A 27,312-nucleotide genomic window follows, 5' to 3' on the forward strand; every position below is an offset into this window, starting at 1 on the left:
TATATGGCATATTTTATTCGAATATTTTGTTGGTGAAAAGATGTTTCAGATATTAGACGAATGTCTGGCAATCACTTTATATATCCTTTCGAAGGCCACTGATTGACATATGGCATCTAATTGGTGAGTGGTGTAATATAATTTAATTAAAACATTATCCGACCAAAGATGTTTAAGAGCAACTGTATTAATGTTACTGTTAATTGTATATTAAATACGGGTCGTGAATCAACAGAAAATGTAGGGAGATATGCAGACTCTGTTTCCGCTTTTTCTGTTTAATTGCGACCGTTCTTGGCTTATCAGATGCTTGTTTAAACCGCACAATATTGTTAGAATTTTCAATGCGGCAGTCCGAGCGTGCAGTCGAGATTTTCTGCAAATATTGCAGAAAAAAAAAAACGAAAAGTTCAGGCATCGCTGTGTCATCAGTCCTTGCGCCGGCAGTAAAAAAGCACGACTTCATAAAATTCTAAGTATAGTCTTGGTTGTTCAGCTGTTTTAATTTACTGACAGTGGATGTCTGTTGATCAGTAAACTATAAGGAGTGGATGCTGGGACCAATTTATCTTGGTTCGCTTGTACAAGGTCTAATTCGGGTCTCTTTCCATTAATTTGCAGTGCATTATTCATACCATCAGGCGGCCTTCAGTCGGAGGTTCTATCGTTGCGTCTTCGCCTAAGTCCGCCTTCGCTATTAGCGCAGACAGCTGTCCTAAGCGTTTTGAGCGGCACTTCAACAACTTCTTTGCTATCGCCATCCAAATCGCCGACGTCGTCCTCCGGCCGTTCAGAAATGTTGCCCAACATATCCTGCACACAAACGCATCGTAAGCTGTTTTTCTGAATATACCTAGCAAGAGCTGACATTTTACGTGAAGTAAAATGAATATCTTTCGTATATCCGAGCACTAAATCTAGCTAGAGGATTCTAGCAAATAGTAACTGAAGAGCAAAACTGAAGTGCTTTGCATAAACATGATTGGCATTTGCGAAAGACTCAAAGGACCTCAGCGGCGTCATTGTACCTACAATATGTTACAAAGAATTTGCTAATGATTTTTGACCGGTAGCCACTTATCCTATATTGATAGGGCTGAATTCAAACGTGGGCGAAATCACCAAAAGCGATGCGTTAGTTGCTGATATCTCACGTCTGTAGAAACAGCGTTTACGTGTTGGTATGCCAGCTCAGTAAGTTGAATGTAGCGTACCGTTATAGGTACGGGTACATATCTACGGGTCAGAAATATGATTTTTTTTTTGATTATTGAATAGCAGTTCGCAAACAAGTTAACCTTTCGTTCAGTTTAGCTCACCCGTGCCCTATTGCAGCTATGATAGTTATTAAGTGGTTTTCTTTGTCGATGCTATAGATGTCCTTCATCACCTGCTGATCACTCATTGCCCTCGTCCAACATTCGACACAAAGTGATATAAAAACCAACAAGGAGATATTTGAAGAGAGATATTTGTTATGTGCGTTGCTCTCCATTGATGTCGCCTTTGAGAGTGCAGCATAAAACGCAGTAGCCCTATTCCCTGACACATCGATGACGCTGGAAGGCTTTAGGTGGAAAGTTCCGTCAAATCAATCGTTTCACACATGGGCCAACCCACCTAGCTAGTTTTGACAGAACTGTCATGACTTACTGCCCAATTGCTTTGTCACTACAGCCTCACAATACTTTCGAGGAGTCAGTGTCGTAGCTGTTGAAATAAACACGTTGAATTTGCCTGCTGCAATAGAAGCCGTTAGCATTTGTCTAAAAAACCCGAGCATCTGCGGGGAACACAGTTGACTAAGCTAACCACTACCGAATAAAGTCAATTTAAGGGTCAACACCCCTGCAACCTCGCTAAAATTTCATACTTACAAAAAAAAAACGGTCATTTTTCTTCCGCTGTGATTTTATTTTTTGTTTATGTTACATTCACGGCGTGTGGGACTTCACTAGGGAGAATCGTATACCATACAACGATTCTAGAACGAAGTTCGAGCCGTCCTTGAGAAGCAGTCAACTATTTGGTGCTTGCATTTTTTGACATTGCATAGAATAGTAGTTCCAGGTAATATAATTTCCGTTGTCTGCAAAGATTTTTACCCTAGCGGAACTATGCATCAGGTTCCAACGAGTTGCGGAGGATGTTTCCTAACTAGCCCGCGTTAAAATAACGGTAAACTTGTGTTCTGCTGCTTTACGGCGACTACATAATAATCGTAAGAATAATAATATTCTATCATCAATTAAAAAGTTCAAATATTTTTAGGTTCGAAGGTATCGTTTCCAGGCTCAAACATCTAGCACAGAACCTTACAAAGTGTATAATTCCTACAGAGTTAAGCTTCAATGGCTTAAAGTCGATAAGCGACAATGAGAAGGCCGAAAGATACGCAGCAAACTCTAGAAGGAACAATTTTCTACGTGGCTACCTTGCTCCCTTGTAGCTTTGTTAGACAAACCACAAGAAAGTCGCAGCCCTTGAATTGATCTAGTTTTTTTTTGAAGACTTGCTCACGTGGATATCGCTTGCTATTTGTGCGCGGGCCACAACGGGAGACAAGCGACAACTATCATTATCAACTAATCGTTTAGTTATTTTACAGCCAGTCACCTACAATCCCCTTTTTTTTTGTCCTATATCTTAGATAATACCCCACAATGAACGGCATGTTATCAAAACATTCTAAAGTCCAGGCACGCGAGCACAGTCGTAATATTTCCACTTAAAACGCATATGCCTAATCTGAACGTAATATACAAAGATAGATATTAATGCCTTCTTGACTTTTATAGGTAATGCAATCAAATTATACAAGTGGTCTACAAGCAATCGCTTCTATAGCACCTACTACGATAGTTTCCACCCAATCTATTTTTAAAATTTTTTTAGACCGTTTTTCCTTATTTAATGTGTCACGTATACGCTGGACGACTGTGTTATAGATACGAATCACAGTCGCGTAGAATGCCTGGTGTATTGCAATGGCAAATTATCGATGCCCCTTGAACTGCTCGCTTCTGCAACCTTATCTACGGTTTTTCGCACTCGTCCGAGGCCTTCCATCCTACCCCGTCCTTCTGAACACCAAACCTTATGGCCCGCACGAATCTGGGGCTTTCGGATCGAGCTGGAACGTAGCGAGGTCTACAAATCTTATTGGCGTCCAAGGAAAACGGATCTATATTCAACCCGATATCACAACCGGGTGCGGTAAGTTCTTTAAGTACTATCTGATCACATTACGGAATAGAAAGTCTGTGAATGACAATTGAATGAGGGAAATCTTTTCTAAGTAGTTTCGTTCAATTTACACGTGGAAAACAATAACCCGACGCTATATCAGGCTAAATAAGTGTTGTTCTTTCTTTTCTTGGGGATGACGTATTGGACCTTATGCTCTTATCAAACAAGTACTTAATTAGCCATGTTAGTGTAAAAGGTACGTCCGAACTTTATTTCAAATAAACCCATACACTCTTTACTAATCAGGTCAATTAACTATTTGTCTTTGTTGTCTCATGTGTTAGGCGTCAGGCTGCAAATGATCAAAATGCAGCAGTGCGAGAGCGTCCGGCTGAGGTTCCCAGCGGAACAAAGGCTGCTATTGGAATTAGCGTAACTTGTGCCATTTTTTTCATAATTTGCCTTTTACATTGCGTCTATAGAAATAGACAAGGTACATTTGAGGGACAGTTATTTCATACACAGCTAAATCCGATTTTTTAGTTGCACACATTTATTTATATCAGTCGCTTTCTTTTGCGAATACATAAAGCTTGCTCTTGATACGATAACACACAACAGATCCAGTGTTTTTCTCGTGGGCCCAAGCGACTTACAAAAGACCAATAGGAGAAAAAGCCTGTCTTCTTAACAAGCTAATAACACATATTGCCTTCAGCGTTAATCGATAAAAATCTTCAAAAACTCCTTAAAGTCAACTACCAAGACTGGAAAAGTACTTTGTGGGATAACATCATAAATGTTGCCGAAACTTATACCTTACCTATTACACGTTTTTTGTTAAAACGCCGGAAAATAAATTTAAGCAACGGAAATCAATATACAATTCATAATTAGCACAGCATCTAAAAGTATGATGAAATAATTGTATCTAATACATCTAATAATAATAATAAGAATAATGAAGAAATAATGTTTTAATAGAAAGTTTTCGGGATCATGCTTGGGTCATTCAAATATCGGTCAAGCTAAATTTACTTCGCCGCATCATGGAAGAATAACATTGTGCGGTTCGATGATTTTTACTTGGATTTTACCGTTCCCAGTGTAACAATACGCAAATAATTTGATTTCTTTTTTCCTATTTATTGTCAATCTGAATTTCAGCAAAGCTCAATGATCTCATGATTAAAGCGAGTCATCCATCGTTGGCTACTGCCTCCGAGAAGGACTACGGGGGCAGTATGTCCGTTTCGTCAGGTGAGAGGAGCTATCCGGGTTTGTAGGTAGGCCTAATCAATGTCCTACTGAGTTTGCTATTCAGACGTGTCTAACGAATCGTATCAATTGCCGGCGCTAGTCGTACCGTTTGTTCGCACTCAGCTTAATCTTATGCAGAGTGTAATTCTGCATGGCAGAGCGCAGCTTTCTATCACTTTGTCTTTCTGCGGAAACACAGTTTCTGCACAATACTACTGAAGCCCGCTAAAATCCAGAGCTCGATAGATTTAGACCGCCATTACCATATTAGTCGCATTTGCTTGAACGACGAAAAAGAGCACTTTGACACCTTGCAGAACCTTCCTAAATTCAAACCACTTGCCACTTCAACCACGGATTTGTAAAAAATAAATCTTCAGAAGCATTGGATGACGTGATGTTAGCCACGAATAGACGGATAAGGTTATTTATATGATTGAAGAGGTACTGTAGACCTAAATCAGACCATAGCGCAACACAGGATAGGAAAAGAGGTTGTGCAATCCTATGTATGTGAAGAACCCATTTTTGTATTGTAAAAGGATTCATTATACAAAATGTCTGGGTTACTACTACAGTGCGATCGCCAAAACGTTTATTGGGTAGTCTCCGACATTACAAGCGTGTCCGTGATGGGATTCTCTTTTTCGTGTTTGTACACAGACTCTACCGCGTCTTCAGGTCCTGTGACGTAATAGGAAAAACAATGCGTGGCAGTTCTTTCTACATTACATCAACGAGCATGCTATTCTGGTAACTTTTTGATCTGGAAGCAGTTGGATCGATTTGAAATCATCCAGTACTTGTAACAATGACATGTTCGCGCTGACTGCTTGAGAATATCATGTCTCTCAGGATTCAGGATCTGTATTTCATAATGAAGATAAAATTCGAAATATGTATAGGCTGCATAAACATATCGGACATATACATATACAAATAGATGTTTCTCCCGATTGAACTCAAAATAGAAAGTAATATCATATTATGTATCCAAGCATTATAGCCAGAGAGTCTGATCTGATTTAGTAACTGCGCGCTTCGGAGACAGAGAGCAATTTTACGAATCCAAGATACAGAACTGCTTTGTTTCAATGTCGACTGTTTTAAGAAAAGCAGCTTCAACGTTTGTGAAGGTGACGCGTCTGTTAGTTAGCAGTTTACAGCAGGACTGCGTGCAAGAACTGAGAGATCGCTTATCAAAATATTTGAGAAGTTTCTGGACGTTACGAGTGCAAATACATACGAATAGAACGTCTATTTACGAGAAGACGAAGGGGGCAAAATATTTATACTTAGTTATTACCTACAATGGCCATTTTCGTGTATGGAATTCTTGCAGAACCAACTACTGGGTCTCAAACTGTCAACTCGCTAACCACGCTAAGTTAAAGTTATCAGAACGCCATTCTATTTTAATTATCGCCTGAAGGAATTCTCGATGGAATAAAGAAGGATACTTATGGTAACACTGGCTAGGCCAACAAACGGGGAATCCCGGTAATTCCGTAAGCTTTTCACTGTAGAACTAGTTTATCTAAGACCCAGGTTGTCAGAGAAATATATGGGAAAACGGGAAATTTCTTCTTATCCTCTAGTAAATCGTTGTTTCTAATAAGTATCATTATCACCAGGACACATTTACGCAGGACCTATTTAGATACCATTGTTCGTAGATTTTGGGCGTCTAGAACTTGCAAAATAACGAAGGGTGTTTTCAGTTAAGCTTCTAGCTTTCCAAATCTTTATAAACTTGACGTGCGCCGCCTTGGCTAAATATTCTGGTAGTTCATTAATGTTATACTTCATGATTATCTTTTAAGTCCCAGTGTCATGGAAATGAAGCACTAAATTCTTATCTTCAAGGAGATCCATTAAGATTTACTATTGTTCGTCGAAGTCGTTCGTAGAGTCACCAGCTCAACCCCGATTGTCACCGAGAATGACCTTCCTGATAATCGAATTCGCGATGCAAGGTGCCACGACACTCAGATATCGTTTATCTTAAACAATAATTTACAGCTTGCCGGTATTTCCTTATGCATGGTCGTCATTGGTGACTACGAATACAAGGCATCTAACCCTTTAAATTTTCGATACCCACAATGCAACTTAGACGGCAGAAATCAACGCCATAGATAATATAAGGTGCCTGCTTACCAGGATTGCTAAATCGTCGACTCTTGTTTGACAAAACTCACCCAGCTTGGGTTGAGTTATGAGCTTGACTAGCGTCGAAGTAATATATTCTACAACTACTTAGACTCAAACTAGGTAAGTTGCCAGAATAGGCCCGCGATTCGAAGTTTTATTGCTTTAACAAGCATAATGATGTCCATAACTAAATAGATGACAGTCTAATACTTCGTTACATGTGGCCAGAAGTTTTTTAACTGCTTTCCAGAAGACCGCCCAAAGGAACGAGTAGTATTTTCCGATGAGAAAATGCTGTTTCCCATTTTGGCTTGCATTTTCACATACAACTGTGTTTAAATACATAAAGTTATTGCTTTTATATGTTCAATTTAGGCACAGTACTTCACAGATGGGATTTCTGTTAAGGTGTGTTATGTCAGTGGGCCTTCAATTGTGTCCGTGTCTGTCGCCGTTGCCTAATAGATTCGTTTAGAGGATTTTTCTTATTTACTAATACTAGATGTGCATATGATAACTTGATGAGTTGACCTGGCATTTTTTTGAATAGAGGTACCGTTCGAAATTACCCCGCTTTTTTACCTATCTTAAAGTGTATTATAATAACCGTTCGAATACATTGAAAATGTGAGTTAATTAACAAGAACAAACTACGTGAAAATTGATCGAGTCCCGCCTGGTGTATAATTAAAGCGCTCATGGCTAATGTTAAGCTAATGGTTAATGTGCTTCTGCACAGATAATATCAGAACTAGGACAGGCCAAAATAGGTCTCGCTGGCGCTACAATCTACGATAAAAGCCACGAAAGTGGGCGCAATGTATTGTTACAGATTGCAGAAAATAGACTTTTATTTTTTAGCCTAGACTTGAGATTTCGACTGACCGGATTAGCCAATAACCATGCGGACTTAGTACCCCTTCTCTAAGTAAATCGCATTGCGTTCTCTAGTCATTGCCGATGTTCACTCACTTACCGTATTCCGTTTTTACTACGATTGAATCTATTTCTCTATCGTTCTAGAGGAAGCTTTACTCCAATCCTAAATTCGTTTTTAATGGATATAGGCGTGGCTAGCTGAGCCTGTATAGTGAAGTGGTAATATTACGTGCATGATCGACGTAACACCTCGCGTATCACTCGTTTATATCTTACCTTGAGCTCCGCAGCACTTATTCTGGGTTGTCCTACATTTTGCTAGGTTTCGGCCTACTGTAAAAAGGCACGAAAAAGCTCGACAATAGGAGCATGCATATCTCTTTGTTTTATTATGGTATAGTGTTGAACTGGTAATAATTCGAGACATGCATACGTTTAAAGAAAACGAGCTTTCATAGTCACCATATTGGTTTGAGATACTGTCCGTCATTCAACGGTGTTGCAAACACAAGATGGGAATCATGTCTTTACTTCGAACCTAAGTTATTGGTAGTTCTTCGTTCTGAGTACAATGTAAGACACCGCTACCATGCTTCGGATGGTACACAACGTTTTCATATTGGTTGCAGCGACTGGTTAACTTGTTAGAGGGATACTGTAGCAATGTTCTGTATTAGGTTATCTAATAATTTACTATCAGAAATATATGTTTATTTTTTACAAATAGTTATTTCACTAATCGCTTTGTCTGTGAGCAACGTTTAGGTCTTTAGTGTATTAAATTTACCCAATGCTAATATTTACTTTGTGCCATGCTTTCCATGATCACAAACACTGAGACAAGGGGAAAAGGCTTTACCATCTTGCATTGGAAGGCCTAAACACTAGTTGTTCTCCCAAAGTGGGGAAGATGACCCGCAGACCGAATTTTTGTTAGTGAAGGCCTGAACCATTTGCAAAAATTATGTTCTGTTCAATCCGACATATTCACCCGACAGCTACTAACATGTAGGCAGCAGGTACAGTTATTATAAAATCAATCACTGAAGAAATAAAAATCCTACAAGCAGTTTGAACTACTTCAAGTTGGCAGCAGTCGGTTTGCAAATTTTTGGTCCTCTGTTGATTTTTGACCTGCAACCCTATAGACTTCTAAATACGCTTGACAAGCCGGACCTTGTTGTCACGCCGTTGGTCCTAGTGCCCCACTCAGAGGTCCGAACACGACCAGTTCGGTCATTTTCGAGGCTCATCTACTTCGCTTGAAACAAGGTTAGCTGGTGTAATTCGCTACTGGCTACTAGTTACTTCCAGTTAAATTGCGTGACCTGGTCACGAATCAATTGGGTATGTGCGTGAAAGTAATGGTTAATATTATTGGCATCGACCCTGTTACTTCTGGCGGTAGAAGCAGAGAAGCCCAGCACACGGAACATTAATCCGGCTAACAGAGGTGTAGCAGCATTTGAATGAGAAGTCTTGACCATAGCCTGCCGAGTAAATAATACCGGTCATCGATTGAAGTCGCGGCGCTCCGTCCGACTTTGTCATTGTTGATGGAAACCTAAAGGACTTCAGCGAAGTTGGTATAACCAGACAGCTCTCGACTGACACGCCAAACTGAGCCGATTTTGTATTAATAGCAACGGAAGCAGAGGATTCTCACTACCAACTAAGCTAGTTATCTATACACTATAAGCAGTTCACGAACCACGTTTAGCCTAGTTAGGTTGCTGACCGCTGTACAGCTTATACGCCTTTGCCCTATAACTTTCGTATCCTTATATTACAGCTGCTCTGAAACAAAGCCCATAACTTCTCTGATGTGCGTTGTTCGTTGAGTGCCGAAGCCAGCTGCCATTAGTATGATAGTAGTAACAGTTTCATAGAAAGGCCTCAGGGTCCAGCGCTGGTTAGCCACCTTATAGAGGCAAGTCCTTAACTGAAATCACTTGAAAACAGCTAATTTTCAGGATTTGTTGAACAAAAAAAAACAGGCGACAGTTTCTATGTGTGTTTAGCAGACGTCATTACTACGGCGTCTGTATACGATGCCGGCAGAGTTCACTCCCAGCGTCGTCCATAATAGCAGTCATAATAAGAATGTCGCACTCTATGCTATCTGGATGCACTATTTCTTTACCCAGTATAGTTCGCAGAGCGCAGGCGGCGAACGAGAAAGTTATTTACGTGAGAGCAAACGAAAGGGAGAGAAAGGTTGATTCCTACAAACAAAAGTGAACTAGTTTGAGGTGATGGCAACGATTGCGAGTGAAGTAGGCTGAACAAACAGGCTCGCGCCATCCCTCGAAAGTGGTAACAACGGCGAACGGGTTACTACTGTGCCTAGGTTCATCTCTGGAGAAAGGCATCCGAGAACGTTTAAAGAGCTCAGTCAATCTGACACTATGCGCGCTGTGCAACAAGGAGTGTTGTGGAAGATATCGATCTATTTGTTTTTGAGTTTTGGCGCGCTGTGCAACAAGGAGTGTTGTGGGAGATATCGATCTATTTGTTTTTGAGTTTTGGCGCGCTGTGCAACAAGGAGTGTTGTGGAAGATATCGATTTATTTGTTTTTGAATTTTGGCGCGCTGTTTCTTGAACGTTAATCTATCAACATCCTTTTAGCTTTACGTTCGACATCGCTATTAGGCATGATCACGCCTACTGGGCGCATTAGGGTGAATCGTATGCAAAAATGCATGATGACTTCTTTCATTCTATTTTCGCTTCTTTTCTATTTCCAATATTCGCCGTGTAATTTCTATAATCCTCAATAGAAGGTAGTTGCGTCGACTGTGTATTACGTTTGTTAACATTGTACCGAACGTATTGTACGATGCTTATTCAGACTAGGTTCGTTTGGGCTCGTCGAATACATTTTGGTGGGTCTTATTTGTTCCGACGTGCTTTAGACGTCGTCCAGAGTTTGACTACCCAGTTCGTGACCATGGACGGCGGTCAATGTTACCCGCAACAGACGCGATGTGTGGCAGGTCAAATACGTATCAAGTTAGAACGAGGCCGGCAGCCTTCTAGTTGCTATATAAAGTGTCACTTCAAGTAGAAACGTTCTATACAGAGATAGTGTACCTAAAATCTCTGGCCGTCCGGTCCGCGCTGACTCTTGTCTCATCAGAAACTGCTCCATTTTGATCGATATGTAAGAATACCTTTAGCGTGCAGTAATTTAAATATAGATTTGTATATTGATCACGCCGACTATCTGATAATAGCGTTCCTCAAGGATCCCACTTTGCGCTACCTTAAGAATCTCGCTAACCAGATATCATTACACGCGTTCGGCAAAACCTGCCACTAACTTTTCGTATGGATGCAACAAATCGAATCCAGGAGACAGGACATTAGATGATTTCCATTGTAATAAAGTAGAAGCTCGGGGTACAGGTCTTTGTAGTCAGCTGTTGATTTTCCAAGACGGCCATAAACGCGCACGACTATGGGCCGATCTTCCGCTGTGAGTCGGCATTTATATTCATATAGTTTGTTAAACGGTGAAACTGATTCATCACTTCATTTTTGTGACGTATAGTTATAATTTACTTATAAGTTAAACGGTGAACGAATCATATGATTCTAGACTCGGACCCTCTGAGCAGTGGTCAGCATTCCTTTTGGCGAACCGAAATTTTAAACAGCTACGTGAATGTTTTGTATAGCATCGCTTGTTACCATAATTTACTGATTTCGTCTCCTAAGTATCTCCGTTTCGTATTAGCTACTGAGAAGTCGGATGTTATTTTTAAAAAGTCATGGGTACGGGACGGTTTAAGTCGAATACTTCAGTAGTTTCGCTTTGCTAGAATTCTATTCAGCCATGAACGCTTATCGATATCACACGTTGAATTAGCATATAAAAATTCGGCAAAAATTGTCCCAGCTGGCGGGGAAGGCCCAGATACGGCCTACGTCGGTTCACCGGACTAGCCTTATCGGGTTAGCAATCAAGCCATCGAACATAATAAATGCACATAGATACTAAACGTATTTAGATGCCCCGCATTGTCGGAAAGATTGTTCGCATTGGAGCCGTATTTCTATCTTCAGTAATTGACTTAATGCTATTCCTGTAATATATATAATTAGTAACGATCAAATACGACTGCAGTTTTAGGATCGCTACAAAACCCATGACGTAGTTTGCAAGACGACAAGTAGGAAAATTCAAAAGGTTAGTAAAGTTAGAAGGAATCTTCGTTCATTAGTTTTAGGTTAACTTTTTCCTCATTGACACCTTTGTTACTTATTAATTGATGATAATCTGAAGTTGAATCGAAATGGCCTACTTCGGTAGGAAGGCGTTACCGCCAGACGCGTACGTTTATACGGTGTGTTGTGTACCTAGCGTCTGTTAGTGAAGTGAACTCGTAATATTGATGGACTGGTTTCTAGCTTTCCTTCTCCGATATATGACAAACCTAATACAAACATGTTCTATATATATATGCACCTACTTACGTAAAGCAACGTGTCGCTTCTTTCAATATAAACTGCGATCAAAACCGCATTAGCTTTCAGAACAAGTCCGTGTAGCCAACAAGTCTGTACGATCGTACCCGATTTTTTCGAATTAACTTTTAAATAATATTTGTTTCTAATTTATTTCACGCTGCCTCACTGGCTTATCGCTTTAATACCCAGCTCCACCCTGATTGCTCCATAGAACTGTCACATATTTGGTGTATCCCATTTGGACTCTCTGCTGTTTTACCACTTCAGACTTGACATAATTGGGCAAACGTGGAAGCGAAGCAAATTTTGCTAGAACCCTTAAAGGCAAAGAGTAGCTCTTTTGTAAAAACTCAACAATGAGGAATGTAAGCTACGCAATTTCACTTATAAAACATGCTACCCAAAGCTTAGCAAAAACCAAGACATTTGTATTCACGCTTCTAGCCCGACGAGTTGTTTACAGTCATTGTACCGCTAATAGGTTGCAAGCAGCAGATACACAAGATCGTCTGTCGCGCGGAAAAGGTAATGCCCTCGTTTGCTACTATTTCACCTCAAATGCAGGCTGGAGTATTCTCTTTAGTTTTTCTTTGCCCCACTAGGCCAGTAACAAAGCCTTTCTTTGAGCTCTAGCGTGAATACAGTACAAGGGACAAGCCATTGCTACGATAGGGTCTAAATGCTTGCCGGGCCCCTAAGGCTCGCAAAGAGCAAGCGTTACGTTTCAGCTATTCCGACTTTCCAGCTTACATCCTCAAAATATCCCATGCTAAAAGTCTCTTTCCTTGGCTACCATGCTAATTCGTTCTTCTAGGTTCAACGACGATGTTCCACAACCGTCGTACAATACACGTAAGACGGATCCGTTAATTTTTTACTTATTTCATTTTTCTACCACCAGATGTATTTGTCTGCTTGTCTACCGGCAGTACTGAGCGATGATGTACTTTCGATGGGATTGGGCACCTATAGGGGTAATCTGTGGGCATAAACATAAGCAGCCAGAGGGGTGGGCATTTGCGCCAAATACAAGTAGATTTAACAGTGTTCGGCATGCAGCGAACATAACAAGTGGCAACAGAAGAAGGATCGTTTAAAGAAGGCTGCGCCTGCAAACTTCGCGCTATTGCTATTCTGTAGAGTTGGTCAGATCTGTTTTGTGAGCGTTAACTACCTTTAAAATTGAGATGAGGCGAGTCTGAGATCGGAACAAATAGGCCGAATGCCTCCTGCACAATTCCATTGGCGCATGCTTCTACGCAGCTTTGTATGCACAGTGATACCGGCCGCTTAGAAACAACATGTCTTGCACGAATTGGCCTTCTGAGCAGGACTCGATCTCAATGTAGTCTCGATCCGTTGTATCGCTGATTCGTTTTAGTTCATTTTGTTAGCGAGCGCACCATTTAAGTAAGGTATATATATATATATATATATATATATATATATATATATATATATTGTATATGTCCGTAATGTATATGCCTAGAAGACATATACATTACGGATAGAACGCGCAGTGTTATAGCTTACTGGTACGTAGGTTTGCAAGTGATTCAGTTTACATAGTCAAGTCGCTTCGATCCTTATTCCTGGGATTGGCTACGTTGTTTGTTTAACCTTATGTTTGTTAGTTTGTTATTGTTCTAACGTCAAACAAGTGTAGGATCCATTAATGTTAAGTAACCTGAACGAGTAAAAGCAGATAGCACAATCATCTAATTTTTGACGCCGATCCTGATTGACGATTTGACAGAGTAAGACGCACGGTAGAGAGAAGCCAAGATCGTTTGCTGCGTAAGCCGCATTTTTAGCGCGTATTTCTTTAAAATATTCCAAGCGGAGAGACAATAGAATTCGGGTAAATATAATGGTTTTCGGTGAACCTACAGCGAACAGTACATTTGGGTGCATAAGCATTTTTTGCACGATGAGCATGGCTAGTGCTTAAGAAAAACATGCGGACGTTCGTTTAACTTCAAATGTTTATCTGGATCGTATTTTGTATCTCTCAGTTTAAAAAAATTTCACACGCGATCTGCGGGGGCAATTTTATCACAAATATAATTTACTTTATTTAGCACCCCTTGTTAATTGGATAATCCCTAAAAAGTAGAAGTTAGTCCTTTACGGATTGTTGTTTTCGAATCTGGTACACAAAGCATCGCTACTTTTGCCAGCAACGGAAAAGGTCCAAAAATCTAAATTTCTCAAGATATTAAAGTTAAGGCTGTTTTTTGAATTCAAAAAAATCCGCGTTGCATGCAGAGTTTCGGTGCCTTTCTCGGTCCTCATAATACTATCATGCGGTTGACTGTTGGCATATCTGCACAACGTTTGAAAGAGCCTCCATCACGTTGCGCATAACAGGCGTTTAGCGAGAGCATTGGCGATAAGAGGTTCCCGTTGTGGAAAAGCGCCGCCTCAAAGAAAAAGTGTTAAGTCGATGACATCGTGCAGCAGGCTACAACATGGCCGTACACGTATTTAAATGAGCATTTGTATGATGATGTCAAAGGCGCTACCGACACACAATGTATTTAGGAACAGAAATGTGGCTGTCGGCTCTTGATGAAGAGATTCACTATTCAGTACATTCGGGTAATATGTAAGATCAATAGAGATAAACATTTAAACCTGGGTTTTCACGATGAGGAAAGGGAGAATATGCAGCGGCACCGGCTGCAAGCACGTTTCTCGTTCCTTTATAATCTGAATATGACGCCTCAGCAACACTATTTACAAAAACATCGACTAAAGGCAGCGCTGATATATCATCTAATCTACAAATATACGCCCCCCACAAACATGTATAATGGTATACAAATCAAGCATACACACACTTCTGAAGTGTTGGCCCTCCTAAAGCCAATCCTGTATAATTTTTAACAAACAAAGCTGCAGATCAGTGTGAATGCAAAATGTTATTTATCATATTATTTACGCCAAACTGAGGTAAAGTTCACTGAGGACACCAGAGATGTTTCCTGTCGTGAAGCTTGAAGGTTGACGTGTTATTCGCTATAAAAATAAAAAAAACACTCGTCTCTATTTAGGCATAGTCAACATAGCACATTTTGAAGGTGATGGCGGAGTTTGTGATGAAGACAATGCCATAGAGTACTGGAATACAATTATAATGGTGATGGGGTGGCATATGAATATTTCATCGCCGACTCTTATTGCATTGCATTCGAAGATCGATTATTTCTCTGTTAGCAGGGACCGTCTCTATGGTTTTTATAGCATAGTGAAATGCACCTATGGATGTGCTAGTAGCGTATGCGACGATGCCCGTACAAAATCTATCCGATATCACTGTAGTGGTAATAATAGTAGTAATTATTATTATTGACTATTACCATTTTTCAAACTGAAGAACGCTGTGAAAATAACAATGGCTAGAAACTAATAAATTTACTTAAATGTGACGAACGGATTGCCCCCTTTAAAGTCGTACTACACTATCTCAAAGTTTGTCTTGGGGTTCGAAATGACGACCCCAATTTTTACGCACAGCTCAGTCTAGAATTAGCGTCAACAGAGCGTCAACAACTCTCTGTTCTCGCCCGCCACCAAAGAGCTATATGCCCGGGTCTGCAGAAATAGCCTTCTTTGAGTTCGGAATGTCGGTGGGCACAGAGAAGAAAGACTCTCTGATCCAAAGAGACCTTCAAAGTTCTACGTTCGTTGCTACCCAAACTAAAAAATTCCCTTGCCAAGCGCGCTGATTTAATTATGCTATTCTCCTACCAAATGAAGTATTTGTTGAAATATCACTGTGCTACGCATGATACGAGGGTCTGAAAGGTCTGAGGAAGTGTTATTTAAGCTGCCGTCTCATTTGACGTTAGCACTTAGAAGCGCTGCGGGCTAATTGTGCTCTAAAACCCTTGCGAGTTTGGAAGAACCTCTATAGTAGAAACCATTTACGCGCTCCTTCAAACATTAGAAACATGTGGCACTAGGATAATATCAAAATAATGCAGCAAAATTATCATCTAGCGCTGATAAAAATGGTGGCTTTCTTCTGACAGTCCATTTTACATTATACGGCTGTTCTTCTATGTACCTATATTCATTTTAAATGGAAGCCAGATCTACTTTCGTTCGTAGGGTTCCGCAAATAGGTTAACTGTAACAGTCGTATCACGCTTAGATCATAATTATCTATTGAACTTTGCTAAACTGTAGGTGTTTGCTAAACTTCTTAGTAACATATTGTCATAACATTAACTGTGTCCCTACAAGTTAGCTTATATCAGCCTATTATTCAGTTAATGAGAATTGTTTATAAGTGTATTTATATATATTATGTAGTATTACATGGTAGGAAATTTATATTCATTTTTCTCGTAGACATAGTTGTGAAACTAATTACATTTTAGATCTATGTATCTGCTTTGAATGCATGTTGCATCTTTTATGTGTACGAACGCGAAAAGACAAATATGGCCAATCACTGCATGTACATGATATTCACTAGCTATATGTATTCGTTCCATTTATTTAACTTATTCCAATCTATTAACGAGTCTTGCCGATAAGCAGTTATCAAACAGCAAAGGAGAAATGGCCTATTAAATTACTACTAAATGATCACGTAATGTAACTCCTACTTCGTATAATCTGGTTTTTGCGTACCGTTTCTTTTGTTCGGCTGCAGTAAGTAATGGAAAGATAGGTTATCAGTCAAGGCCGCTGCAGGCGCACTTTATCGAAGACTATCACAGCCAGATGTCGTCAGGTCGGACCACTGAACGGGCTCTGCTGCAACAAGGTATCATGGGCCTGGTTGGATTGCCTCTTCGTAACGGGTAGGTCGCCAGTACCTATATTCGCCAGAACCTGAAGGCCGAATCAAAATAGCAAATTAAAAAATTCAAAAAAGATACTTTTCGACCACAAGCTAGCAATACTTGATCTACGTATTAAGATCATTTCTACTCAGTCAACTCAATCACATTGAATCTCTATAGCTCCTGGTTTATACTTGCTGTAGTTATAGCCTGAAATTTACGTTTCACGTTTCGATAACCAGAGAACATAATGTCTCAATAACTGGGCAATTCGGTTATAAAGTAAGTTGGTTCAACTGGAAAAAGGCTAATTAGGATATCCCTACAGAGCTCTAACTAAGAGGTTTTCAAGCTCAAGTTATTTGTAGCATATTTATATCTAACATATAGGTATATCTAATATAATAGATTAGGAGAATAAATCATTAACGACTGATACTACCTGTTTTAGTTGGGTAGCAAAATATATGAGTCACGAATGAATCGTGACCTAAGTCTGCTAAAAATTATAGGTATTTCATTATACCCGATTTTAGTTGTGGGCTCATACACATGCATCAGGAACAACAGCTGGAAGCCTTACATTCAGCTAGTCCTACGCAAGCATGCAGGGAGACGTTGCGCTCTCTAGCTGGCTCGAAATAATGATCAGAATGTTATCAGGCCAACAGTGCGCCATTCCACTCAAAAAGGACCCCAGCCGTTAGAAAATTCGTTTGCGAGACAAATACTGAATATTTACCGTTGCTCGCTTTTACCAATGGACATTTGGCGCTATGGTCTTAGTGTTATCGATAACTTTATTCCTTTTCAGACAGACGATTGACGCTGAAAGACCTGACTCTGGTGCAACAATCGAAAGTAAGCAAGAGAACTATCCACATATGTTTTGGGGGAAAGAATATTAGGCATGATTCTAAGCAGAGCTACTTTTAAAATTGAATTTTTTATATCCTGGGTTTAAAGGCAAGTTGTATTTAAATGCAATACGGAGTGAAAATACATGATTATTATATACAAAAAAAGCATATTTTAGAAATTAATTAAAATTTGTATAATAAAGGAACATTATGTGCCATGTCTGATAATACAAATGTCTGATAAGTGCATATTTGAATTTCGTAAAAATATAACTATTATGAGGACCATTTTGGACAGCGCCGTTTGTCTGTAAAAAAACAGATCCGAGATTTGCTCTCCTTGACATTTTGTCCTCGTAAAGCCGTGTCCGGAACAGCTAAAAGCAATAAATGGCTTTCTTGGAACTTTGCAGACTGTTACTTGATGGGCCTTTCATTCATTCTAAGCTTGTGTAATTGTTTACAGCTTGAAAAAGCACTGTATGCAAATGTTTGTGTGACGGCTTCTTATATTTAACCTTTATTCATAACTGAAAATTAGACTTTAACGGGCACTAAGTCTTAAATTTTTTTTTATTTTTGTTAGTTTATGAACCGGAGTTCTTCTCAGTAGGTATTTCCATATTAGATCGATATTTGGCCATCTCAGACACTAAGATGCCGACAGCATATCATATTGCGACGTGGATTTTTAAATAATCTACCGAGATGTTTAACTTATCTATCCTGAAGCCGCGAAATTGGACGAGGGGCTAAAACATTCATATAGAACATTTCTTATACTAGTTTTGCAAAGATTCTATCATTAGAATTTTGAAAAAATCAGTACTCTGCGAAACAGCCTGGGTCGATGGCCAATGCGGAGAGTCAAAGAATAATTCCAACCAGACGTCTGAGCACCACCTAAAGCGCCGCTCTGAAATTTAACTAAGCAAGTAATATGGATAATAATACTATAGCCTACAGGTATAGATCTAGACAATTTAGCTTATTCTGACAAATGACTTTCGTATAGACTAAAAGTTCTTACACAATTCCCGGCCAATGCCCAGCTTCTTTGGCTAAATAACAAGATCACCTGAGGCATTGTCAATTTTAGAAAACGTAATCAACTTGCATGCCTTGCTCGTTTCTTCTGATTGGCTGATTTTTTGCTGGATCATTTGCTGTTTACTTCAGACATCAATGTCAAACCGGTAGACAAGGAAGATGTCTAGTATCTTAAGGTTTGATCTGCTTGATTGTCTAGAGCCAGACGATCCTTACTTTGCTTTTCATCAATTCAGCTATGAATTGCTATTTTGCGCGTTCATTTGGATCACGTAAATATTGTACAATGAGTCTTTAATTTTTTTACAATTTATAACAACTTGCAACGACCGATTACAATTATTTTGATTAGATCCGACTATAAACATAATCAAAACTGTGTAAAAAAACGACATTTAGTTGGCCAAGAAACGACCGGCCATTTTTCCCTACGTATAGTAGACGATTTTGCGCAGAAATCTATTCGAAAAATATAGATTTGCTTACCTTTTGTGTTACAGTTTCTATTCCCTCAATTGACAAAGCAGTGGTAGCCTAATCCAATGGTTGAGTGCCGTTCCACTTGCAAAATTACATGTTGACAAAAACATTTGTGGATGGACTGCTCATAGTTAAGTGCTATAGATACCTAAAATAAGTTCGAAAGATGCAACGACCCTCCACCCTCTAGCTTATTGTAGAGTATGGAATCGTTGGATGACAACATGGCGACACGTTTTATTGCCAATGAAAAATCTGCTCAGCAAGCAAGCAGAAATACAGGTAACTCTGCATGGATAATCGTACACCGTACGCCATGAATCCTTCGAATCGATTGCAGACGGTTACACTTAAGCTAGTTTAACATAAACGCGCCAACAATGGCTGTATTTGTTTACTCAGTGCTCAGTGTAAACAGGACACTCTATCGCAGCATACGCTATAGCTGAATTGGTCACTTCCTTCTATGCTGTTTTTTCGTTCAGTTGTCGCCAAGTGTTACAAAAAAGTTCACGTAAATTACAAAGAGCCTCTCAGTCCGGCTATTTCGGTCCGTTATCTGCTGTAATGGTATTCGGTCGTACCTCTGTAGCCCGATCAAATGCAGCTGGTGCCACTTTGTCGCAACGTCGATTTCGCCTATCCGATCACCTTGTCCTGTTTCCTTGAGTATAAGGCAAAGTAGATTATGGTCTTTCGGTAGGACCGTTCTACTGCTGCGACTGGACATCAGTATTAGTAAATAACACTAGCACCATTGCTGCATTGCCTATGACGTGTTCCCAGACCGCCATTCCCAGTCTTTTTCTCGTTTTCTCTAAATCCTTACCGTTTCCTAATGATTAGACACTTCTTTGTGTCGTAAAAGAAGAGAAAATGACGAAAAATGAGGAGCAGCACTTTTGCTCCCTTCACTTTGAGGCTTAAGGTGGTGATATATCTCACCAGAGAATAAGGTTTTTTGGATGGACTGCTCTGATGGCAAGACGTGTGCTTGTCAGGTTCCAGTAATAGCCTTCGAACTGATGATGTTGTCAGGGAATTTTAGGCGTTGTAGGGCATATTGGACTGGACCAAAAAGGCCAAGGTCCAGGTAGGAGAACATTACACGAATGTGCCCTTCGTCTTCTATTAGATTCTGTTATAAACTCTTCACACTGTTCCTTTCTCGTGTCTACTACTGATGGAGCTCGACTTCAGGCCAGTTAGTTAATGGCCACGAGTCAGCCGACCCGTGGCCTTCCTCCAAAGGACATTGTTGGAATGACCACACAGCTCAAATGGACCATCAAATAGGATAAGAGAATACAGTGGACGAAATACTTGCCGCTCACACATATTTCTGCTATTGTAATGTCACCATTGTTTCCCCCCCCCCCCCCACACACACACTATTACTAGTAACACTACAAGTATGCTATCGCTCGAAGGGATTACTCGTTAGGCACGCTTGGCTTTGCAGTAGCATTCCTTTGGACTACACGCCATGTCCTTGCCTGTTACGCGCCTTCACTTCCCGCTGGCGCATAGCCATTTTTTGGCCCATCGGCTGGTTTTCCGACGCTGGAAGAGAGGTTCAGGGTAAGCAGCGGTGGCAGCGAGGTTTCGATACTGTTATTGATTTTACTGCGTTCGGTGCGAAATACGAACAAAAATGAAAAATAATAAAAACAGGAAAATACATAAAGGAAAGGGCGTATATATAAAGAAATAAAAAAACAGCTAATATGAACAATTTACTGTACATCCTGCGGCGAGCATATATGTGAAGCGACGCGGCTAAATAACGTAACGAACAAACGTGAGCGCATTCCTATTTGTTACACATACTGGCTCCTGCATCCCAACAAGAAAAAATCGTCTCCTTAAAAGCCTACATTCAAGCAAAATCCCGTTTTAATGTACTTTGGTCAAACATAACAAAACGTACCTCGTCAATATCAGCTTGTTGAAAGTACACTAATATAGTGTATAGCCCTTTCGAACTTAAGTTTAATATAAACTTAAGTTCGAAAGGGCTGAAACCGCTCAGGGCCAGTAGTCGCTCAATGGACTCATCATCTATAAGTCAGTGAGTAAATAACGCAAAAGGTAAATGTAATATTGTTATGCATTCTAACCGTAAGGATCGTGAGCCGACGTTTAAAAATGTATGTGATGTAAAAAGTCACTGAGCTACACTTAGAGGCCGGTGCTTTGTGTTTGTGTTTTCGACGTCCAGATACATTGCCACCTTAATAATTAGCATTGATAAAAAAAATTTAATAGTAATAACATTAAAAGAGATAAAGGCTTAATTGAAGAAAAAAACAAGTTTTGATGCTATTCGAGCAGCTTGAGCCAATAAACAGTCAAAAACTACCTGAATATATCGACGTAGTACAATAGGGCGAAGAGTGATATCGTTATGAGAGGACTATTAGCTGAGCTCTACGATCAGAGTTGTGCAACGAAAGCCGGCGATCGAAGCAGAAATGAATGTGATCCACAACAAAATTTTACTTAGTTATTATCAGTCCCTGACAATGAGTCCGTCCAGACGTTCCTCACAAACTGTAGTTTACTACGCTTGCAAATAACTTAAACAAGTTTGTTTGAAGCCCACGACACCGATAGTTGCACCACGCTCGGTAAGCCAATAATTATTACATTCATAACCGTTATGGATCTCGAAACCACGTTAAAAACCGAGCAGCTTCCACCTGTTTACGTTTATAACAGCGGATTCTATAGATTTTCGGAATCATATATTGGCTTAGATTTGTGTAGGTTCTACATGTACATAGGAGGTGTCTCTCGTACCCAAGCGAGCCTCGGTGGACAACTCATTTTTCCTTTGTGGGTTATTTATCTATGCACGACCTGACCGACCAGGTTTTCAAAATGGCGGGTAGCCGTGCATCTTCTAGCCGAGTTAATATGGACTCGGTTGAACGGACGCTGTTTAGATATCGTTAAGCCACTAAGCAGCGTTTATCTGTGAATTTCAAAGAACCGTATATTTCAAGATCACACCGCTATTTAAAACGTACATTTTCTCCGGTCGTTTCTGAAGACCCATTGGCTTCGCGCTAACCTAGATAAGAGTTCATAATACTGTACACGGCAACGGCATTATCTTGGAATACTAACAGGACACTTATTTACAAACTTGCTATAGTAAGATAAGATTGCTACATTTAGCCAGGACTACTTTACTTGAATCCGTTATATTCTATAGTGGCTTTGTGTAAACATGACTAGAAATAGAACAAAAAAGTGATTTCGGCCAAAAATGGCGAGAAAAAGTCGAGCAGAAATGGGTATCAGTTTAGATATAAGAGATAGTTACGAGTACACCTTTAACAAGTCGATGTCCTCAACGGATTCATATCGAGTGTTGTGATCTAAAGCGATGTTGAAGGAAAGTGCTGGACATAAGACCCGAAACATTTATTAGATAGAGAATACTAGATAAGGCATAATTAGTCAAGCTTTTACAACTTAAAGCCAAAAATATTGAATTTGTAATAAACTATTCGTGACGCACTAGGACAAGGGAAGAAAATTTCCATTTAGACAATAGGCCTCTTTTGGTTTTTTGTAGTGTATTTTAAAACGTACATGGGTGTTAAGAAAAGCATGATAACGCTTTTTTGACGAAGATTTTTTGTACGCATGCAGAACATCATTCTTCTTGTCCGCTATCCTTACTGCTAAAGAAAAGCCAGTTCTTTATAAAAAAAAAAGCAACAACAAACTTATCATGGTAAAAAACGGCGCGTTATTGTTGCAATTTCAGCGCAGTCTACTATTACATTGTATTATCCGATCTCTTCATACTAAGTAGGTCCCCACAGAAATTATGAACTACCTTTTATGCTCAAAAATTGACGGCATACGTCATTACCAATTTTCATGTAGCGCCTGAAAGAACCGGCTAAGGCAAACCTTATGATTTTCGACAGGATTTAGATCTAAAAGGGGTCAAAATTGAATCAAAATGATTGTAAATGCCATTTTTGACACATCTGGATGTTTGGTACGGAAATTAATAGCTGCCTTCCTCAGGAAAATGCCAATGGGCTTAGCTTTATTTATTTGAGACCAATTACCTTTTCGCACACGTTCCGAGTACTCGTATTTTTGAACCCTTCAAAGATATAACCCTGTTGGATCTTTAATAACCCTTCAACAAATTTACACATACCAATATCGCTTCACGTACGGTTACGCGCTGCGCGTTCTGAAAACGACTAGTGAGCGATTCGGGCCCAGAATCAAAGCTATAATTGAGATAAACTGAAAATATATTAGGTAAACGTGATCGTTAAGAATGACGCTTTTAGCATATGCAAGAGAAATCATTAAGTACAAATATATGTTCTTCTTTAGATATAATTTCAAAAACAACTCATAAGCAACGCTCCATGTTTAAACTATCGTATGTATAGCCCCGTCTACAGTGTGTGGTAGCTTTAACCAATTCATTAAAACGGACAGGTGCAACAAAAAGGCTACTCTTTATTTCCTCTATGTTCTCTCTACATTTTTGTTTTGAAAATACTATTCGTCCAAGCAACACTCGAGTAGACACTTCGTTTTCCTTCTTGTTAAAGGTTTCATGGTCCTGCCATCCTTCATTTTATCCCAGACGGCTCAGCGGAAGTCGTTGGGCTCTGCTATCCGAATGGACCTGTTCACCTGACACATATATCCGCGCCATAGCAGCTGGAAGAGCATCATTTTCATATAGTGTTCCGTGTTATGTGAGTGGTAAAAAGGTTATGATGGCTATTTACTTTTGGATGTTTCTACTGGGGATACCTAACTTTGCAGTGTTAGCTTGTATGATGTTTCGGCCTTTAGGAAGGAGGCCATGTGCGACAAGCTGTTTATCAAATTTCTGTTAGGCTAGCAAAAGCGGCAGTCGTTAGACTGACTCGGCACTTACAAAAGGCATCTTTGTTTGGGCAAATGCAGAATAAAGGTATAGTTCAAAGCCTGGTCTAGTTTGAAGGAAAAATGGGTGTCCGAAAGCCTAAAAAAGGGACTGTAGCTTTTTGGACCTGCAAGGAGGGAAACCCAGTATTCATGATAGAGGAAAAGGAGACTACTTCTGGAGAGGAATCAATATATTTCTGGAATATGGTCGCTATCACATAACAACAAGTAAAATTTAGGCAACGGAAAGCCTTCGTCCCTAGTCTGCCGATTACATACAATTGGTCGAACTCGAATCATACTTGGGGCTCACACTGACATATGCTACATGCAGCACGTTCTATATGTACACAACGAAGGCTGGCGTTAATAATTGCTATTATGGTTTTTCTTTTCGCTTCGCTTTGATGAACTACGAAGGCATAGTGAGGTCTGGCACAGTGAAAACAGCGGTTACAAAAGAACTTTTGGAGGGTACGTAATTCGTTGGTTCAAATGTGGAACTTTTTAATGAGTGATTCACCTAACGTTTAAATACACATGGTTCTAACCTCGGTAGAGTGTTAAAAAATGCCCGCCAAAACGCTGTCAATGTTGAATTATCTTAGCGTTCCAGGTCCTTACCATTGTCAGCGGTTCACATTTGACATAGTCGACAGTTAGAGTGAAGTGAGCCTGCGATAAACTTGCCAGCTATAATGCATGTTTTAAGTGCCGTTGACAAGTACATGATCTATATTAGCTTTCCCTAAGAACAGAACAATGTTGCACAGTTTTTAATAGACGCACTTACGGCTTCTGACAACAAAAAACTGCTTGGTTGTTAATTGGCCTGAATAGATATAGCTTTGTTGCCGCGGTAGTTGTCGTAGGACACAGGCGTTCAAGAGACTCCACACGTAGAACAGATCATTTCGACAGCCCGTATATGCGTACTGTGTACTGACATACCCGTTGATTTGAACTGATAAAACGTAGTAATGGCGTACGCTGGGTCTGCGGATGGGTTGCCACTGAACCCAACGGCCCGTAACACGCTGGTGGTAAATACCATTGTTTCGATGGCAAGCGTCATAAAGGTAGCCCAGGTGGACGAGACGGAAGATGAAATTTGAACTAATTATCGATTGTTTAGAATATGTGGATATGTTTCGTGGTTATTTTTAGCGCGTCTTCGATCGAATTCAGATCCATTTATTTCGGTGACGAACTCGTTTAGTTAGACGTGTCAAAGTTGACAAATAAATTCGCTGGTACGAGATTCAACAAGAAATCAACTAGTTAATCTGATCTAGATGCATGTATCGGTGTCAGTCCGATCGATAAAGCGTTTCTCGGATAAAAACGTACGAGCTTCGACTAGCCACGTGCATGATTTAAGACAGGAAACAATTACAGACAGATAAGCAGCCGACAATTACAGATAGCAAAAGCTGTCCTTCGAAGCTGTATCTGAAGGGATACAGGGAGGCGACATGAACACGTTGGCTATCAGTAATAGTACCGATCACCCACAATCTGCACATGGGTGTTTAGGTTGAATAGGGCTAGATTAAAATTGTTAAGCAAAAAGTAGGAATCATTAGAGTACTATATTTACTTTAGTTTAGGTTTGAATGTTTTGAACTAATGATTGTTTGAGAGGAAGGCCGAAATCTGGCTTGCCGCTGCCGGGGGCCGAGATTTACTACACGTATAGATACCTATAGAGTACATTTTAGTAGTTTATTGGAGCTTTTTTGATCGGCTCATCGTATCGTCTTAGTGGGATACAACCCCCTAGACCATTCGCCCACGTTACATACACTTTCAGTGATTCTTATTTTGTCACTTTAAAAAGGGACTATTTTGGGATCTGGCATGCAACGTTTCCGGCCATGGAAGAAAGCGATTTTTAATTTCATTAAAGTAATTCATAGTGTTCAATGATCGTAAACCTCATTTCAGGTGTCGAGGATGACTATGAACCGGAGCTGGCGGCGCTTGCCGATGAGATTTCAATCGACGAGGAAGCCACTCTACCTGCGCTGTAAGTGAATTTATGTACTTTTAACGTCGCGATACATTAAAATTTCTATTTTCTAAAGGAGCCGTCTGTACCGTAATGCGGTACTTAGAAGTTTGTAGTAAATTTCAAGAGAAATTAATATTGCAAAACCTATGAAAAGGAACTATAAACTTTTAATTTAATAGTAATTTTTATTCTATTATCATTTCAATAGTTCTAGGGTTACCCACGCTTTAGTTTAAGTGTTATCCTTGTTAGGCACACAAATGCGTTGAAAGGCAAGTTATGAAGGTGAAAGAGTTTTAATTCTAGCTTCTTTTTTTTTATAGCTCGCTACCATGCAGTGAGCCTATGTCTTGTCTGCCTTTTTCTTGAAGTTACAAAATGGTTCTGTAGCATTTAACTATTAAATATGTAGTATATTTAAGAAGACGATGATATCTCTAATTTCAATGAAAAATACGCGACGATACTGTGCAAAATTTGCGTATGGCAGCCTGAGACTGACGACACGTGAAAATATGGCTTACGTTTAAAAGGGTGCTTCCAGATAACCGTCAGTGAGCAGCAAAATTAATCATAACATGTGCTAAAGATTTTTTTTTCTTAAATTGACTCAACCTTTCCTCCTGCCATTCGCTGAATGTTTTATCTTCTCTTCGTAAACTGAGGTGTCGATTGTGGGGCAATTATAACCAGAAGGTTTCCGTGTCGCGCACATTACTACGTGTCAATGAAGAAAGGAGGAGGTTTTCCTGTCTATAGACGTTCGAGAGCGATAGTTCGATCCTATGTCACTTCCCTGGGAGCACATAAACCAGTATCTCGTGGCAACAATAATCATATAATTTCTGAACGTTTCACTGGTTCTACTCTAAGGGTCTATTAATCGCATTCACAAAAACGTCCCCTTCAAACACTTGTTTAAACCGCAATATGGCAGATCACACAAATGCATAAATAATCGTTTAAAGAATCGTTTTTCTTCTCAACAATTGTTGTTGAAACTCTTTCTCCTTATTTCCCGATATGTCCGTCCCCTCTTTACGGGACGACCTGTCATAATCTGCGTATTGCATTGATAGGAATAGATGAACCCGTTGGAGGTTAGCTCACAACGACGGTGTCATCGATGCGTCCTAGACCCACCTTTGTATATCCTTTGAAATACGTTTTTTCACAGAGAACTATGCTTCTTCGGCTCATATCCCTACCTTCGTTCTTTGCGCTTTGACT

The 27,312-nt window shown here is 39.9% G+C and overlaps 1 protein-coding gene across 1 annotated transcript in view; it reads left to right on the plus strand.

Annotated features, from left to right (window-relative positions):
• The window catches only part of LOC111259538 (uncharacterized), a 51,167-nt gene extending 25,066 nt beyond the window's left edge, over positions 1-26,101 (plus strand). The window contains exons 2-8 of the mRNA XM_022831629.2: positions 622-830; positions 2,949-3,216; positions 3,534-3,682; positions 4,357-4,449; positions 16,623-16,773; positions 17,570-17,616; positions 26,016-26,101. Coding sequence (XP_022687364.2) covers positions 622-830; positions 2,949-3,216; positions 3,534-3,682; positions 4,357-4,449; positions 16,623-16,773; positions 17,570-17,616; positions 26,016-26,101 — 1,003 coding nt within the window. The remainder of the gene's footprint in view (positions 1-621; positions 831-2,948; positions 3,217-3,533; positions 3,683-4,356; positions 4,450-16,622; positions 16,774-17,569; positions 17,617-26,015) is intronic.
• Positions 26,102-27,312: the final 1,211 nt, after the last annotated feature.

Source organism: Varroa jacobsoni, unplaced genomic scaffold (genome assembly GCF_002532875.2).
Source record: "Varroa jacobsoni isolate VJ856 unplaced genomic scaffold, vjacob_1.0 scaffold_342, whole genome shotgun sequence".
Taxonomy (NCBI): Eukaryota; Metazoa; Arthropoda; class Arachnida; order Mesostigmata; family Varroidae; genus Varroa; species Varroa jacobsoni.